At 43.5% G+C, this 14,648-nt stretch overlaps 1 protein-coding gene across 1 annotated transcript; it reads left to right on the top strand.

Annotated features, from left to right (window-relative positions):
• The first annotated feature begins 12,668 nt into the window (after nucleotides 1–12,668).
• LOC125522405 (uncharacterized) lies at nucleotides 12,669–13,697 on the top strand. Its single transcript, XM_048687464.2, has one exon. The coding sequence runs from the start codon at nucleotides 12,806–12,808 to the stop codon at nucleotides 13,505–13,507; it is 702 nt and encodes a 233-aa protein (XP_048543421.1). The 5' UTR covers nucleotides 12,669–12,805; the 3' UTR covers nucleotides 13,508–13,697.
• Nucleotides 13,698–14,648: the final 951 nt, after the last annotated feature.

Raw genomic sequence — 14,648 nt, forward strand, 5'->3', positions numbered from 1 at the left:
CTTGCAATAATAAAATCTTAACTTCTGCTTTCGTACAACCCCCTAAACACATCAACGGATGAGATCTCTTCATACCCCTTACTATTAAAGGGTAGAATGGTCTTTTTATAAAATGCATCGCCCGCACTGATACGCGGAGGTCAACTGGGCCGGCCCAGCAGCGAACGGTCACTATAATGAAATAGTGGAAAATCCAAAGAAAATCTGTATGCGGCGGGAATCAAACACGGGAACTCCCGCTCTCAAGCAAACGAGCCAAACCATTAGATCGGCTGAGCTATATTGGTTAATGAGCAGCACAGAATTCTAAGAATTATGAACAAGGACAGATTGAACTTTTTTGAATTTTTGGATGCAACCTTTTCTAAACGCGGACATTTTTCAAAATTGTAAAAAGAATTCGAAAATTGGAACACATTTTAAACTCCTAAAAAATTGAAAATTGAGAACTGTTTTTTGAAATTCTGAACAATTTTTGAAACGGTTTTGTTAAAACTCAGCTTGCTGAGTTATAATTATTACATATGTCCCAGACACTTTTTTGGGCATCGGGTCATCACACATCAAGATTCATATACGTACTAGCGGAGCCAGAATAACTGCGCCCGGAAAAGAAGGATCTAGGCGATCAAGGAGGCGAAGAGGGATCCCTTGTGCGCCACCGGTGATGCTGCCGGTTCCCTCTCTCTCCGTCGGCCGCTCCGGCGGCGGGAGGGAGGGGAGACCTCGGGTTTGTTCGCTAGGTGGGTGTGTGGTAGGGTTAGGGTTGAGGGAGACGCTGCCAAGGCCGTTGCGGTGGTGTCACGTCGGAATAAGTTTCTCCGGGCTCCGTTCGCGGTCAGGCGAGGCTTTTGCTTTCGTCTAGGAGCCAGCGGTGTTGGGGATCCCCGGATCTCGTCGAGGTCGCGGGCTATGGTGGTTGGAGGTCCATCGACACTGGCCGTTTGGATCCTCAGATGGGTGATGGAGGCAGGGAGATGAAGACCTTTCTTCCTCCTTGTTGGTATGATTTGCTGCTGCTGTTCTTCTCCTTCCTGTGCGCTGATGCTGGTGGGAGATCCTGCTTTGTCCGGGCGGATGGCCCGGCCGTGGTGCTGAACCGGTCGGATGACTCGAGTTCTCTTCCTTCCGGAAGGGACATTTTTCGCGGTACTCAAAGCCAAAGATGACGATGGCTATTGCAGTTGTGTTGGATTGATGTCCATGCCCTCTCAGCGCTGGTGTCCAGAAAAGAGGAAGCAGCGTGGCGGCAATTGTACCGTGGTCGAAGATGATGACCTGTTTGCGACTGGTTGCAGATCCTTCTGTTGTGGGGGTCTTCTCTCAAGATTCAGGGATGATGACACAGGGCTTCGGAGATCATTTTGTGTTATGGTTGTCTTAGGGTACTCTAGGTGTTCATTGTCCTTTGTGTTTGCGTTTCAGTGTGCTTGTAAGGGTCAACTACTTTGTACTGATTCGTAATTTGAATGAAAAAATTTCTAAAAAAAAGAGATTCGTATACGTACTGGCGTTGTGCGTGGAGGGAGCGACGCGTCTCGTCTCGTACAAGGGGCAGCCTATGTGCGTGAGTTGGGCTATATGTGGGGTAGTCACGTAGAGCCGGTTTTTTATCTTTTTTTTTTTGCTACGGAGCTGGTCTATATGTGGGGTGATCGAAGGATGGGAATCATTGCTAGCTTTTGCTTTCCTCGCATGTTATTGTCATTTGTTTATGTAGCTTCTAGGGTTCAGTTATTTGTAACGACTTTCTTTTACTTTATTTCTCATAATTAATTGCTTTTTCCCTTTTTTGTTTTTTTTCTTATTTCACTATATTCAGTAGAAAATTTTCCACATTCCTCCCCCCTTTCCTATTTTAGTACATCATTTTTTGGTTTTTTCAGTTTAGTTTTCAATTTCCCAGATACTGTAAATTGATTGTTTAGGTTTTTCACTATTTTTGGTTTTTCTCTAATATTTTTCAATTTTCAATTTTTTTCTACTTCACCATTTCATTTCATTTTAATTTTTTATTCCTCATTCTCACAACTATTATTTGAGTCATGCTTATTTATCTTTTTAGTCCAATAATGACATAAAAACCCGAGCCTCCCTTTTGGCACAAATGTTTTCTCCATGAGTTTTTTAGTCAAAAGAATTTGTGCGATCAAAGTTTTAAAATCAAGTTTGAAACTGGGGTCGTATTTGCAATATTTTGAGACCACTGCCTCCTTTTTTCTGCTAGTTTGACCTTTTTGTTTTCTTTTTTTAATGTTTGTTTACACTTCCAATAATTCGGGACCTATATACTACAAAATATACTTTTCATAACGTTTTGAAAAATGTTAGTCGTGCATTTCAATTTTTTTAATTTGTACAAAAAAATTGTTGACAATGAAAAATTGTCTACAAATAAATAGAATCGGTGTGAAATTTTTTGATCTTGTATTGAAAATATGTTAAACTAGTACTTGGAAAATGTTAATGAAGCGTTTTAAAAATGTTGAATGTGTATAGAAAAAAAATGATGAACATGTATTAAAAAATGATGAAATCTTTTCACCATGTATATGAAAATATTAATCAAGCATTTTAAAAAAATCTTGAACTAACATTTCAAAAATGTTATCAAGAATTTGGAAAATGTTAAATGTGTATAGAAATAATGTTGACCATGCATTGAAAAAACTTAACTTCAAAAATGTTGGCAAAGCATTTGAAACATGTTAAATCTGTATAGAAAAAATGCTGATTATGTATACGGAAAATTTATATAAAAAATATAAAATGAGTGTGAAAAATGTTGATCATGTATTTAAAATAGTTTAAACAAGTATTCATAAAAAATTATCCAAACGTTTCACAACTGCAGAAAGCGCATAGAAAAAATGTTGACCGTATATTAAAAAATGATGAAATATTTGATCATGTATATGGAAATATTAAATAAGTATTAAAAATGTTGAATTAGTATTTTAAAAAAGTTAATAAATTATTTGAATAATTTTAAATGTGTATGAAAAAATGTACTTGATATACACGAAAGATGTAGATTGAAAACCGAGAAAAAAAAATAAAAATAGGAAAAAGAAGGAAACCTATAAAAAATGAAAAAAAAGGTAAGCCAAAAGAAAATTGAAAAGAAAAAAAGGATAAGAAAAAAGAAAAGAAGAGAAAGGAAAAACAAAAAAAACAGAGAGAAACCCGAATAAAACAGAAGAAAAGGGAAAAAAATAAAGAACAAAGAAAAAACGGTGAAAAAAGAAAGACAAAAGAAATACCAAATCCCGGAAAAACTAATGCAAAACCAACTCTTTTACCCTCACCTACATCACACCCTTTTATGTTGCACAAAGCTGAAGCTGGCGTAGTGGCCAGCAGAGATGCCTGTGAGCTGGCAGACCAAGGGTTGAATCCTGTTTATCCCATTTTTCTTTAATTTTTTTCAAACGTACACTAACGGGCCGGCCCAGTAGCTACAGAGCGGGGCATTCCCTTGAGTGAGACAGAACAAGCAGTCGCGTGAAGCAAGATATAGTGCTCGCGCAAGTAATGAGACCTCCTCCTCAGCGCCTTCAGCGCCAGGTAGGGGAGGCAGCGCCCACGCGCCCCCGCTCCATGGGCCGGCCCAACTGCCAGGCAAGTTGTTGCACGGAACGCGCCTCTTCTTCTCTCGTTGCGCTCCGTTCGCTCGGTTTGCCTCGACAAAAAAAGACACTCGTTTGGCAGTTGACCACTCGTGCTTGACTGGTCCTCCTTGCACCATTTACGTTTGACTTTCTGAGAAAAATGAAAAAAAAAATGAAAAAAAGGAATTAAAAAAATGTTAACATGAATTCAGAAAAAGTCGTGTATTTGAGAAAAAAGTTCATTAAATTTTAAAATAAGTTCACGAATTTGAACATTTTCATTGAATTTGAAAGAAAAGTTCATCGATTTTGAAAAAAAGTTCATCGGATTTGAAAAAAAGTTCATCAGATTTGAAAAAAAGTTCATCGGATTTGAAAAAAGTTCACCAAATTTGAGAAAAGTTCATCAAAATTTGAAAAAAAAGTTCATCGGACTCGATAAAAGTTCACCGAATTTAAAAAAAGTTCATCGAATTTGAAAAAAGTACATCGATTATGGAAAAAGTTCATTGAATTTGTAAACACCAAGTTCGTCCATTTTTCAGAAAAAAAGCCGTGAAGGAAGAAAAATTCTCGAATTTGAAAAAAGAAAATTTGGAAAAAGGGAAAAAGGAAAGAAGAAAGAAGAAAGGAGAGAAAAGATGTAACTCTGCACACCAGGTTAGGTGGCTCGATGGTTGTTGCCAACTCTCACGAAGCAGTAGGTCGCAGGTTTGAATCTCCCTTCGATCCCCTTTTTTGCGTTATAGAAAGATATAGCGAACGTGGAGATGGGCCGGCCCATTAGTAGCGAACGAAGGGGATGGGGGTGTGCGCCCGTTTGTTGAAACGCCTGTATCGGGCGCAGAAGGCGCCAAATAGGAATTGGCGCAAGTAATGGAACCCCTATTAGACGCGTTTTCTGTCAAATAGGCTCGCAGCGTACGCGCGGAGTCCTGAAGGGCTGGCCCATTAGAGCGCTTTAGCGAGCTACTCCCTCTGTAAAAAAATATATGAGCGTTTAGATCACTAAAGTAATGATCTGAACGCTTTTATATTTGTTTACGGAGGGGGTACGTCGTAAAAAAGTCGCCAAAAATGCTGCTCCGGAAGGTACCGATCTCCGGACCCGTTGCTAGTGAAGGGCGGTTACTATCAGTGGACCTCACGTGACTGAGTGGCTTATAACCAGCGGGAAAAATAAAGAAGTAACAGCAGATCCAAAACTTTTTGTAATTTTATAAACATTTATTGGAAATTGTGATCAAGTAAAGGCAAATAATGTTTGAAAATCTTTTTTTAACAGCGGATAAATTGAAATTCAAACTTTTTGAAAAAAGCGCATGCAATTTTTGCAGCCATGAACATTTTTTTTGTATGTAAAAACAACAACATTTTTCGTAATTGCGAACAAATTGTTGAAGCACAAACCTTTTGTTGATAATCCTGAACATTTTTCAAACGCAACACATTTTTTGAATTTGTGAATTAAAATATGGATAACAAAAACCTTTTTGAAAACTTTGAACTGGGAATAAAATTTAAAAAAATGGAAGATATTTTTGAAATGTCAATAAAATTTTTGATACAATGACCCTTTATATAAAAATATGGTACAGACAATATTCATAAATGTTAGTCATGCATTTGAAAAATGTTAATATTGTCTATGAAAAATGTTTGTCACATTAAAAAAATTGTCTTCAAAATAAATGTACGTACCATATTAAAAATCTTTTCACAATGTACATAAAATGTCTGTGTAATTCAAAGGAATGTATGTGCCGTTTAACAAAAATGTTCATAGGTTAAAAAAATATGTTTTCGTTTCTGGGAATCTAAAAATGTTTTCTGACACCTGACATTTTCAAAAACATTATATAAAACGTAAAAATATGTTTGCATATGGTAAAAAAATGTTTCGTACCATTAAACAAATGTACGTATCAAGTTTAAAGAATTAAGCGAACCAACCTGTGGTTGAGATGGTTAGGTGGACAGTGGTATCCCCAACCCATCAGGGTTCAAATTCTGGTGCTCGCATTATTCCTGAATTTATTTCAGGATTTCCGGCGATGCGCTTTCAGTGGGAGGAGACGTTCCCGTCGACGACGAGGCGCCTACGGTGACTTCGTAAATCTCAAGATGATATGTCGGCTCAGTCTCTCGAAGGTGCTCATAGGGGTAGGGTGTGCGCGTGTGCGTTTATAGGGGTGAGTGTATGCGCGTATATATGAGCGCTTGTGTCTGTACTGATGCTAAAAGAAAGTTTAAAGAATTAAAATCTCAGCCTCCGTCAATAGAATAATCTATCTTTCTTTAAACCTTCCAGTTGATCGCTTCATCACTACTGAACCTCGTAACAAATGCACTTTTTTTTTGCGAGGATAATGCACTTCTCCCCTAAAAAAAAAGAAGAAAAAAGCTAATGCACTTCTGAGCAGGCTGACTGTGTACTGAATATTTTGAGTAGCCAAACTGGTGTACACGGGAAGGATTAGCTAGTGCCGTACGTGGGAAATCCATGTTCTCGTAGGTTTTGGAATTTGAGTTTCTTTTCGGCTTGCATGTCGTGCATCTTTTTTTTTTCTCCTGCGAGAGTTGCATGCCGCGCATCTGTCCTCTGAGTGCATATTCGATGGACATAGTTAAGTGAAACACATCATCAGATCATCTACAACAGTCGGTATCCCAAACCCGTCTCAAATACCCGGACGAATGGCCCACTCACTGATTGGTCACGAAAATTCGACTCAGACAGGCGGCTCAGACGGGTCTCAAACGCCCGGGCTGACGAGCACCCCTCATATCCAGCCTAAATATGGGGCGGATATGGGGCGCGTCCGCCGCCACGTCGGACCTGGCCCACACTAGCCCACATGACCCCACATATATTTCTCCCCATCCGCTCGTCGGATCAAACCCTAGCCACTTCACTCCACTCCTCTTCGCTACCCAAGCTCCCTTCCGGCGAACTCCGGCCGTCTCCGGCGTGGCCGACAGTGGATCTGAGTCCTTCACCTCTAGATCCGTCGACCCCGAGCTCTTCCCACGCGGCTCCGAGGAGGAGATGGTTGTTCGGCTTGCGCTCCGCCTCTCCAGTGAGGAGGCCTGTGCGAGGCAATGCTCGGACTCCTTTCGTCGGGAATTCATTGCGTCCGCCCAAATGGCGCATGGATCCGACGCTAGGTGTGCCATCGCTGCCTCACCGTGGCGGTGCGGTTTGTCTGACGTCCGAACATGATGGCAGACGTGCAACCCCTTCATTGGCCCGCCGAGGCCATGGACGCACCATGGGCATCGTCCGACGCAAACATGGCGCGTCATGCCTGTCGTGCGCGGCAGTGGGCGCGGGAGGCAATGGCAGCCCTCGCGGCGGTGGACGTCGGCGTGGCCGAGTCGCATTCTCCGGCGCCCCGTATGGTGCAACAGTTCGGGCCTCGCAACCACGTCATGTTGGATGTCGCCGACTCGTCCAAGGAAGGATACATCATCGATCTAACATCCACCAGCACCGTTCGGGTTCCGGGTTCCGACGAGAAAGAGTAGGGCATGGGAGACGGCGGCGCCTTGAGTCTTGTGAGTCGGCTCGTGTCTCATGCCCTACTCTACTTTGCCGGCGACCATACCAACTCCGTGGGGTGCGCAGTCGGCCGCCGGACATGGTTGCGGCGGAACCTGGCGAGCTCTGCTTAGATTAGGTTTCACGTTGCATGTAATAATATGGATTTGAGGTTTTCTAATTTGAGATATTCGGTTGTAGAATCAAATATTTGAGGCGTAATAGGTCAATGTTCGCGGGCACTCTTTTGAGTTGTCGGATTTGCCAAGTCCGGCTGTATATGCTCTTAGGCTACTAACTCAAATTGATTGCGCGCTTTAGGCCAAAACTCTGGAAGTGCATGATTAACCCTTACACTTGTTTATTTGATCAAATAGTCAAAACAGATTTGGGAGAGAAACAAAATGTCCATGTCGCTGCCACGTTGGCGTACCTCTTGGACCGCTTAGAAGATTAATCTGTACGCGATTTTCTTTTTTGCAAGAGTGTCCATGGCTCGCTAGCTTTTCTTCTGTTGGCTCGATGCATGTTGTGTTTCCTTCTGTCCGCGAATGTATGGAGGAAAATAAATAAATGATTTGGGTGGGTTTCGAACCCACAATGTAAGGAAGAAGTAAGTAGATCACCGACCAATAGAATTTTGAGTTGTAGTGTATGTAATTGGAGAGGAAATCTGAACTCGCATGCATGAGCTCGCCGGCAGTCCCTTCATTTGTTTTGAACCGAGCTCGCAGGCAATCCTACAGCCAAACCCACACATCTCTTTTTTTCTCTCATCCATGCATCTACTCTGATCATACGCTGCATGCTTTGATCGCCTAGCGGCTTATTAAGACAAAGAATCGTATGTACTATATGGTAGTAGCTAGCTGCTACCTGGTAGTAGCTAGTAATAGTTTTTCCTCCGGTTACAATATAAATACCAATCAGCAGCTCAAAGAAAGTGTTGTAATATATAATATTCTCTGTATATTTGTACGCAAAGCATTTAACATTCTAGTGGTTAGCAAGACGTTTGTTCCTTCGTTAGGGCATTCATTCAAATCCAACCAAATGCAACACTTGATAGCTAGAAAGCTAGCGATCGAGCGTAACTTGAGCAAGCCATAAACACTATTGCAAAAATGGCCCTAGGCCTCTAAAGATTAATCAGTTTATGAGCAGTCCAAGCTATGCCAACATGGCAGTCACATGGCCGGTTTTCCTCACCTAATTTGTTTTGGACTTATTAAATCAAATAAATGAGTTCATGGACTATATCATGCACTTTTCATGTTCTTAGCATAAAGTGTGCAATCAGTTTGAGTTAATGAACTAATGACACATTTCACTCAAGATAGTTGATTAGCATCCTTAGAGTAAATTGGATAATTTGTGTCCTAGTTAGTTGAGAGGGTTTATCGTGAGTCTAACTCATACTTGATTAGTATTTTCAGTTTTTTTGAAACGCTGGTTCTATGAGTTGTAAGCACGAGAAAATGAGGAGAGAAATAAAGAAATTGAGAGGCATGAGACGTGCGTTCAGCAGAACTTTTCGAGCATACGTTTTCACGTGTGTGTTTCTGGTATGACCGATGCATGGATAAGACCCAACAATTCATACCAAGCGGGATTAAGGATTAAAAACCGGGCTTGCTAGCGCCGAGGAGGCGGCCACACAACAGTACCCCGGGCCAAGCAATCATAGTTCGGCAGAGCAATGAGGAAGCGATGGATGACCACCATTCGGTGGAGAAAGGAGGGGGGGGGGGGGGGGGGGGGGGGGGGAGTTAAGAGCCATCGTCAAGATGTGCATGTGATTTCTTGTAATGTGTGGAGACCTCGAGTGCATGAGTATTCTGAGGTAGTTGAAACACATCGCTGGTGAGGAAAAATTGTGGACGATAGAGTGGAAAAGGAAAAATATTGACGCAGAGCCTATTAAGAGCATCTACAGCTGGACATGTCAAATCCGACCCCTAAAACGCCCGCAGACTCGTCCGCGGGCACTGGCCGGTCAGTTCAGAAATTTCATCTTCCACATCCACATATGTCATATCCGATCCTTTATATCCATACTAAACCATGCAACACTGATAAAAACATTGCAGATCATGAGCGGACATAGAAACGGACATACAAATACACAATCCATTCACCAAAAGATCACAGTCGGATTTTCAAAAGATAGCCAAAGTTTACATTACTAAACAGTATAACTCAGCTAGCTAGGAGCAACCACAACGCTTTGCCATCGCTAGCCGTCTGATTATCTACAGCGCTTTACCTTCGCTAGCAATTAAGTCGATCGATCTACAGCGCTTTGCCATCGCTAGCAATTAAGTCGATCGCTTTCTTTTTTGATGTTGTGGTATTTCTCTTGGGCCGCTGCTCCGTGGAGCTAGCTGGGTGAGCTGTGATTGATCGGGCCACGAATGCTTACTGGGCCGGTGGGTGAGTGCGTTCGTCCCACCACCCCCGATGAAGTGTAAAACGTGTAACCCAAAAAGTAGTGCGTGCTTTCATCCCCAGCGGCCGTGAGCACTGCTAATGCTTTAATCTCTGAACTTTTTTTGTGAGATAATTGCTCTTACTTATTTGTCCCGGGAAATAGTAACTCCAAAAACATTGTCCCAGGAAACACTTTTATATCCACCCCGTTGAGCTAAATTGTGAGATTCTTTATCACTATGGAATGATCTTTATCACTATGGAATGAGGTTAATGTGTTTTATTTTTTACCTTATCTCGTGTGCGATGCACATGCAAACATGCCCATCGCCTTTTGTTGGGGTTAAGTCAGGCATGCCAAGAAGTATGTGCAAATCAACCGTGGACGATTCATTAGTCCCGTCTGGATGCTTCTTTGGTAGTGGCATTGCCATAGTCAATTTATCCGTTTTTGTGTCTCTCAGTTGGTGAGGTTGGGATGTCTATCTCATATATGTACCTGTAGAAAGTCTCCCATTATTTTCTTCAAAAAAAAAACAGTCTCCCATTATGTGAATAATTACCTCTCGATGTATATTCTCAGAAAGTGAGAAACACAAGTTTTGAATCACACTATGGGTCTGGTTTGCAATAGTCCCCCACATTGCACTACTAACCATGCTGCTTTGTGCAATTTAGTATGCATGTAGGTCTAGATGACCATTTTGTTATTGAACCATCAGATATCTCAGAAACCACCGAGAGGTTTTGATCCCTGAAAAGTTTGATGGCCCGAAAAGTACGCAGTTCTCTTTTGCACTCTTTATGTAAGCCACGCCATAATCATATTAGCCGATATGAGGTGTAAAGAGGGAATCTCAAACATTGTGAAAGTTGTCGCTCACTATTATATGTCTAAAAAAACTAAAAATTTCCATACTCTTAGTTTGCATTTTATGTGTTATGTCGTAAGAAAAATGTTATCCACTGTCAAAATTGTTACTTGTTGTATATGCCTATGAAACAGTGAAAATGACACTCTTTTGTTGAAAATTGCCACATGTTCGTCTCATCAAAGAGTTCCTGAAATTATGTTGGTGATCCTTTAAAGCTTCGGTGGGTAATTATATTTTATAGAAGCTTATTTGTTATGTGTCATTTGACCTGTCATGGCGACATCACAACAAGACGGGCATCAAAGTTTGGCCCCTTAGCAAGCATTATTTACTATCATATTATATTTGCATCGTTTTCTAATATAGGTGTACCTTACGTGATTTTTTTCTTTATCTTTTTCCCAATATTTACACGATATTCTAACTTCTTCAGAACCGAATAGGCGCAGCAACACGCGCGATCATGATCTAGTAATACACATAATACGACGGACAACTTGAAACTACATCTAAAACTTGAAATTAAGGTGGAGAAGACAAATCTTCACCACTTCCTCGCCGGCCCTTTCCCTTTCTAGTCGACGGTGCTGCTGTTGGCTTCGGCGGCTAGTGGAGGATCGTCCGAGTCGTCGGACGAGGCGCCATGGTCGTCGACGTCGGAGGAGTCAGAGTCGGAGAGGACAATCAGCTCTTTGAGCCGTCGGATGGCCCTGTCATGCTGCCGCTTGAACTTCGCCAACCGAGCAGCCTCCACCGTTGCCTCCGCCGCCTCGTGCTCTGATTCCTCAATGGCAAGCCGGAGCGCCTTGGTGTTCTCCCGACGGAGCTGCCGAGCGTCCGTCGCTGCCGTCGTAAGCGACCAGCGAGGTGCCGCTCGTCCTCGTTAGGCTCCGTCGGCAACCCGCGGTGGCGGCGCACAGACTCTCCGCCGCGTCCGTCTCACTTGTCCGCTGCATCTCGTGGCGGGCGTCACGCGCCTCCGGTTCTAGCGTGCGAGTCTGGGCCGACCGTGCGAGCACTAGCACCCACCACTGCCCGTGTGGAGCAGCGGCCGGCGAGGGCAGTAGACAGCGTGGCTGAGGCGCAGACTGCGCAGCCATCGCGGAGCTGCGCGCAGACCGGGTGTGGCCAGTGCCGGCGTCCTTGCTTCGCCGGCGGGGGAGATGTGAGGCAGCATATTCGGATCTGCACCCGTATCCACCTTGGACCTCTCGAGGGCAATGCGGAGGACCAACTCCTTGTCGGTGTCGAATTCGGAGTCGGAGCGGTTGCCGAAACTCGACTTGGTCGCCGGAGTCGTCGAACTGGATCGAATCAGAGAAATCGAAGGATGAGAAGAAGAGATGGAGCGAGACCATAGTGAGGTAGGATTTTCAGATTGGAGATATTTGTGGGGACAGAGTGTGGTAGGGATGGGCCGGGCTGACGTGGCAGACGCGCAGGGGCGTGCCCGGGCCGCCCCATATCCGCCCTATATTTGGGCTAGATATGAGAGGCACCGGACAGCTTGGTCATTAGAGGCCCAGCTTGGTCATTAGAGGCCTGTTTGAGATGCCCGTCTAGGTTAAAATTTTATGACCGGTTAATGACCAGGCCGTCCGCCTAAGCGTTTGAGACGAATTTGAGGCGCCCGGCTGTAGATGCTCTAACGCCATTGAGGGAGCGGAAACTAGATAAATTGCGTCCCCAGTCTTCGGTGTCGTCACACAATTCGTTTGGCAGGTCTCCCTGTTACATAGCTCGACAACCAAATCGTAGAAGACCATCTACGCATGCACTATGACCGACGGATCGTCGACACGGCCATGAAACCGTGTGGAATGAGTTGTGTAATAGTGATACTGCGTAGCTTGTCTTGTGCGCAACCCGCGACCGAGTCGGCACCAGTAAACAATAGACACGCAGATGGATCGCCGCTTGTACCACATCATGCATATTGTTGTTTAGTATAATTTTTGTATGTAACTGTACATTTTACCCTTAGTCTATTAGCCGTCTGCTTCCTAATCTCCACCTAACGCTAATTCTGATGTATAAGAAAGGAAGACCAACGCGGCGACGACCACGACCATTGACCAACTGCATTCGTCAATAACAAATGCATGCATTGAATATGCATATCTACTACATATATCCAACAAAAAACAAAAGAGACCGACGGTCGAACACGTCAACAACCCATTATTCTCCTATATATACATTGCCAACTACTCAACCCAACCGGAGCAAAGCAAACACCACATCCACCTCACTCAGCTCAGCTCAACCCAACCGAAGAAGAAGAAGAAGAAGAAGAAGAAGAAGAAGAAGAAGAAGAAGAAGAAGAAGAAGAAGAAGAAGATCGCGTCATGTTGCCAGGAAGGTTTCTCGGTCAGAAGAAGGCGAGGTCACCGACTGGTGCGCCCACAACCCCAAGAACACCAACGCCGGCGGCTACCACAAGACCGTCAACAATGGTGGCTCCGCGCGTGCCCTCAACAACGTCACCAAGGGTGACTACACCTGTGGCCTCAAGATCGTCAGCAAGAGTGGCTTCCTCCACCGCATCAAGAACGTCAGCAATGGCAGTTCCGACCACACACTCAAGAATATCAGCAACGTCGGCTCAACCCGCTACCTCAAGAACTTCAACAACGGCTAATCCACATGCGACCTCAAGAACGTCAACAACGGCAAATCAGTCCGCGACCTCAAGAACTTTAACAACTGCAAATCCGTATGCAACCTCAAGAACGTCAACAACGACAAATCTGTCCGCAACCTCAAGAACGTCAACAACGGCAAATTCGTCCATGGCCTCAAGAACGTCAGCGGCATCAGTGACGGTGGCTCCTTCTGCAACCTCAAGAATGTCAACAAGAGCCGCTCAGTCTGCTGCGACCTCAAGAGCGTCAACAGGAGCAACGGTGGCTTCAAACCGGTCGACGACACTGCAGCCAGGTGCGCCGACCTCAAGAACGGCTAGGACGACAGCCCCACCCTTGTCTGCGACAACAAGTCGTAGTCGTGCCACTCCCACACGTCCACCAGTTTCCAGCATGCGTCGATGATCTCCATCCATGTACGTCGTCCATCTTCGATGAAGTTAAGTGGGTTGTGACCAGTTTAGTTATGTTACAGTAAGTTAATAAATTTGTAAACTTGATTGGTTCGAGCCCGTGAGATGTAAGCCAAAAGTGTGCTAATTGCTAAATAGATGGTCTACGGACCTGAATGTAATTTATGTTACTTGTGTTGTTCTTTGTGCTGTCATGACACCGATGAATAGAATGAAAGTTTTTCTCGCAAAAAAGTGTGCCAGTTAACGTTGCAGATATTTATGTTTTTCCTGGTGTCATTGAGTCAACTTGTTGGGTGATTAATTAACACGTTGCTGAACTACCTATGTCTTGTGTGTGTTCATTCCAGTTTCTTCTTGATATTCTTTAGCATTACCCCCAATGAGAAATAAGCGGAACGGCAAGGTAGTGCACTAATAATTGCGCAGCGGGAAGACTCTAGAGAGAGGTTGAGCGGTGTTCTTATGTAGTGGTATTAACATAGTACTTAACTTGCTCCAGTATTAGTGGTTAACGCTAGGCAGCTTGTGCGTGCGATGTGAAGGCCGGCCAACTCCTATTCATTTTTGAAACTTGACATGATTCCTGCCTACCGGCCAGCTGATCAAATATAATTTGACTAATGTTTGACAGCTGTAGTGGCGCGGCATGCCTTGTGCTTACCGACTGAATCAACACTAGGTATAGATAGATAGATTATAGTACGATCAGTAGTTAGTTGGTATGGCTACTTCGTAGTAGGTAGTTAGTATGCTTTCAAGAATCCCTGCATAAGTGAGCAGTGGCAGTTAGGGGTTCAGACCAATGGATTTTTCAAAAGCATCTTAATCTTTAAAATGTACGATGGCCATCTGTACGACTAATGTGTAATGAAATGCATTTTCTCTGAATGAAATGGTGATTTGTTGTCTTAAGATGTTCAAATTGTGGTGAAATACTAATAAAAAACTAGTTATAACATAAAAAGGACAAACAGAATCCGTTACAGGAATAGATAAGGGCACTGAGCGGTGGCATAATGTGTCCCGTTAGTGGTAGATATACCTCTGATGGACACCGACCATGGAATATTGTATAAGCTACTAACTTTATTGTATAAGCTACTGAATCTAAATGAACTAACCAGCAACTT

Source organism: Triticum urartu, chromosome 7A (genome assembly GCF_056163025.1).
Source record: "Triticum urartu cultivar PI428250 chromosome 7A, HENAU_Tu73, whole genome shotgun sequence".
Taxonomy (NCBI): Eukaryota; Viridiplantae; Streptophyta; class Magnoliopsida; order Poales; family Poaceae; genus Triticum; species Triticum urartu.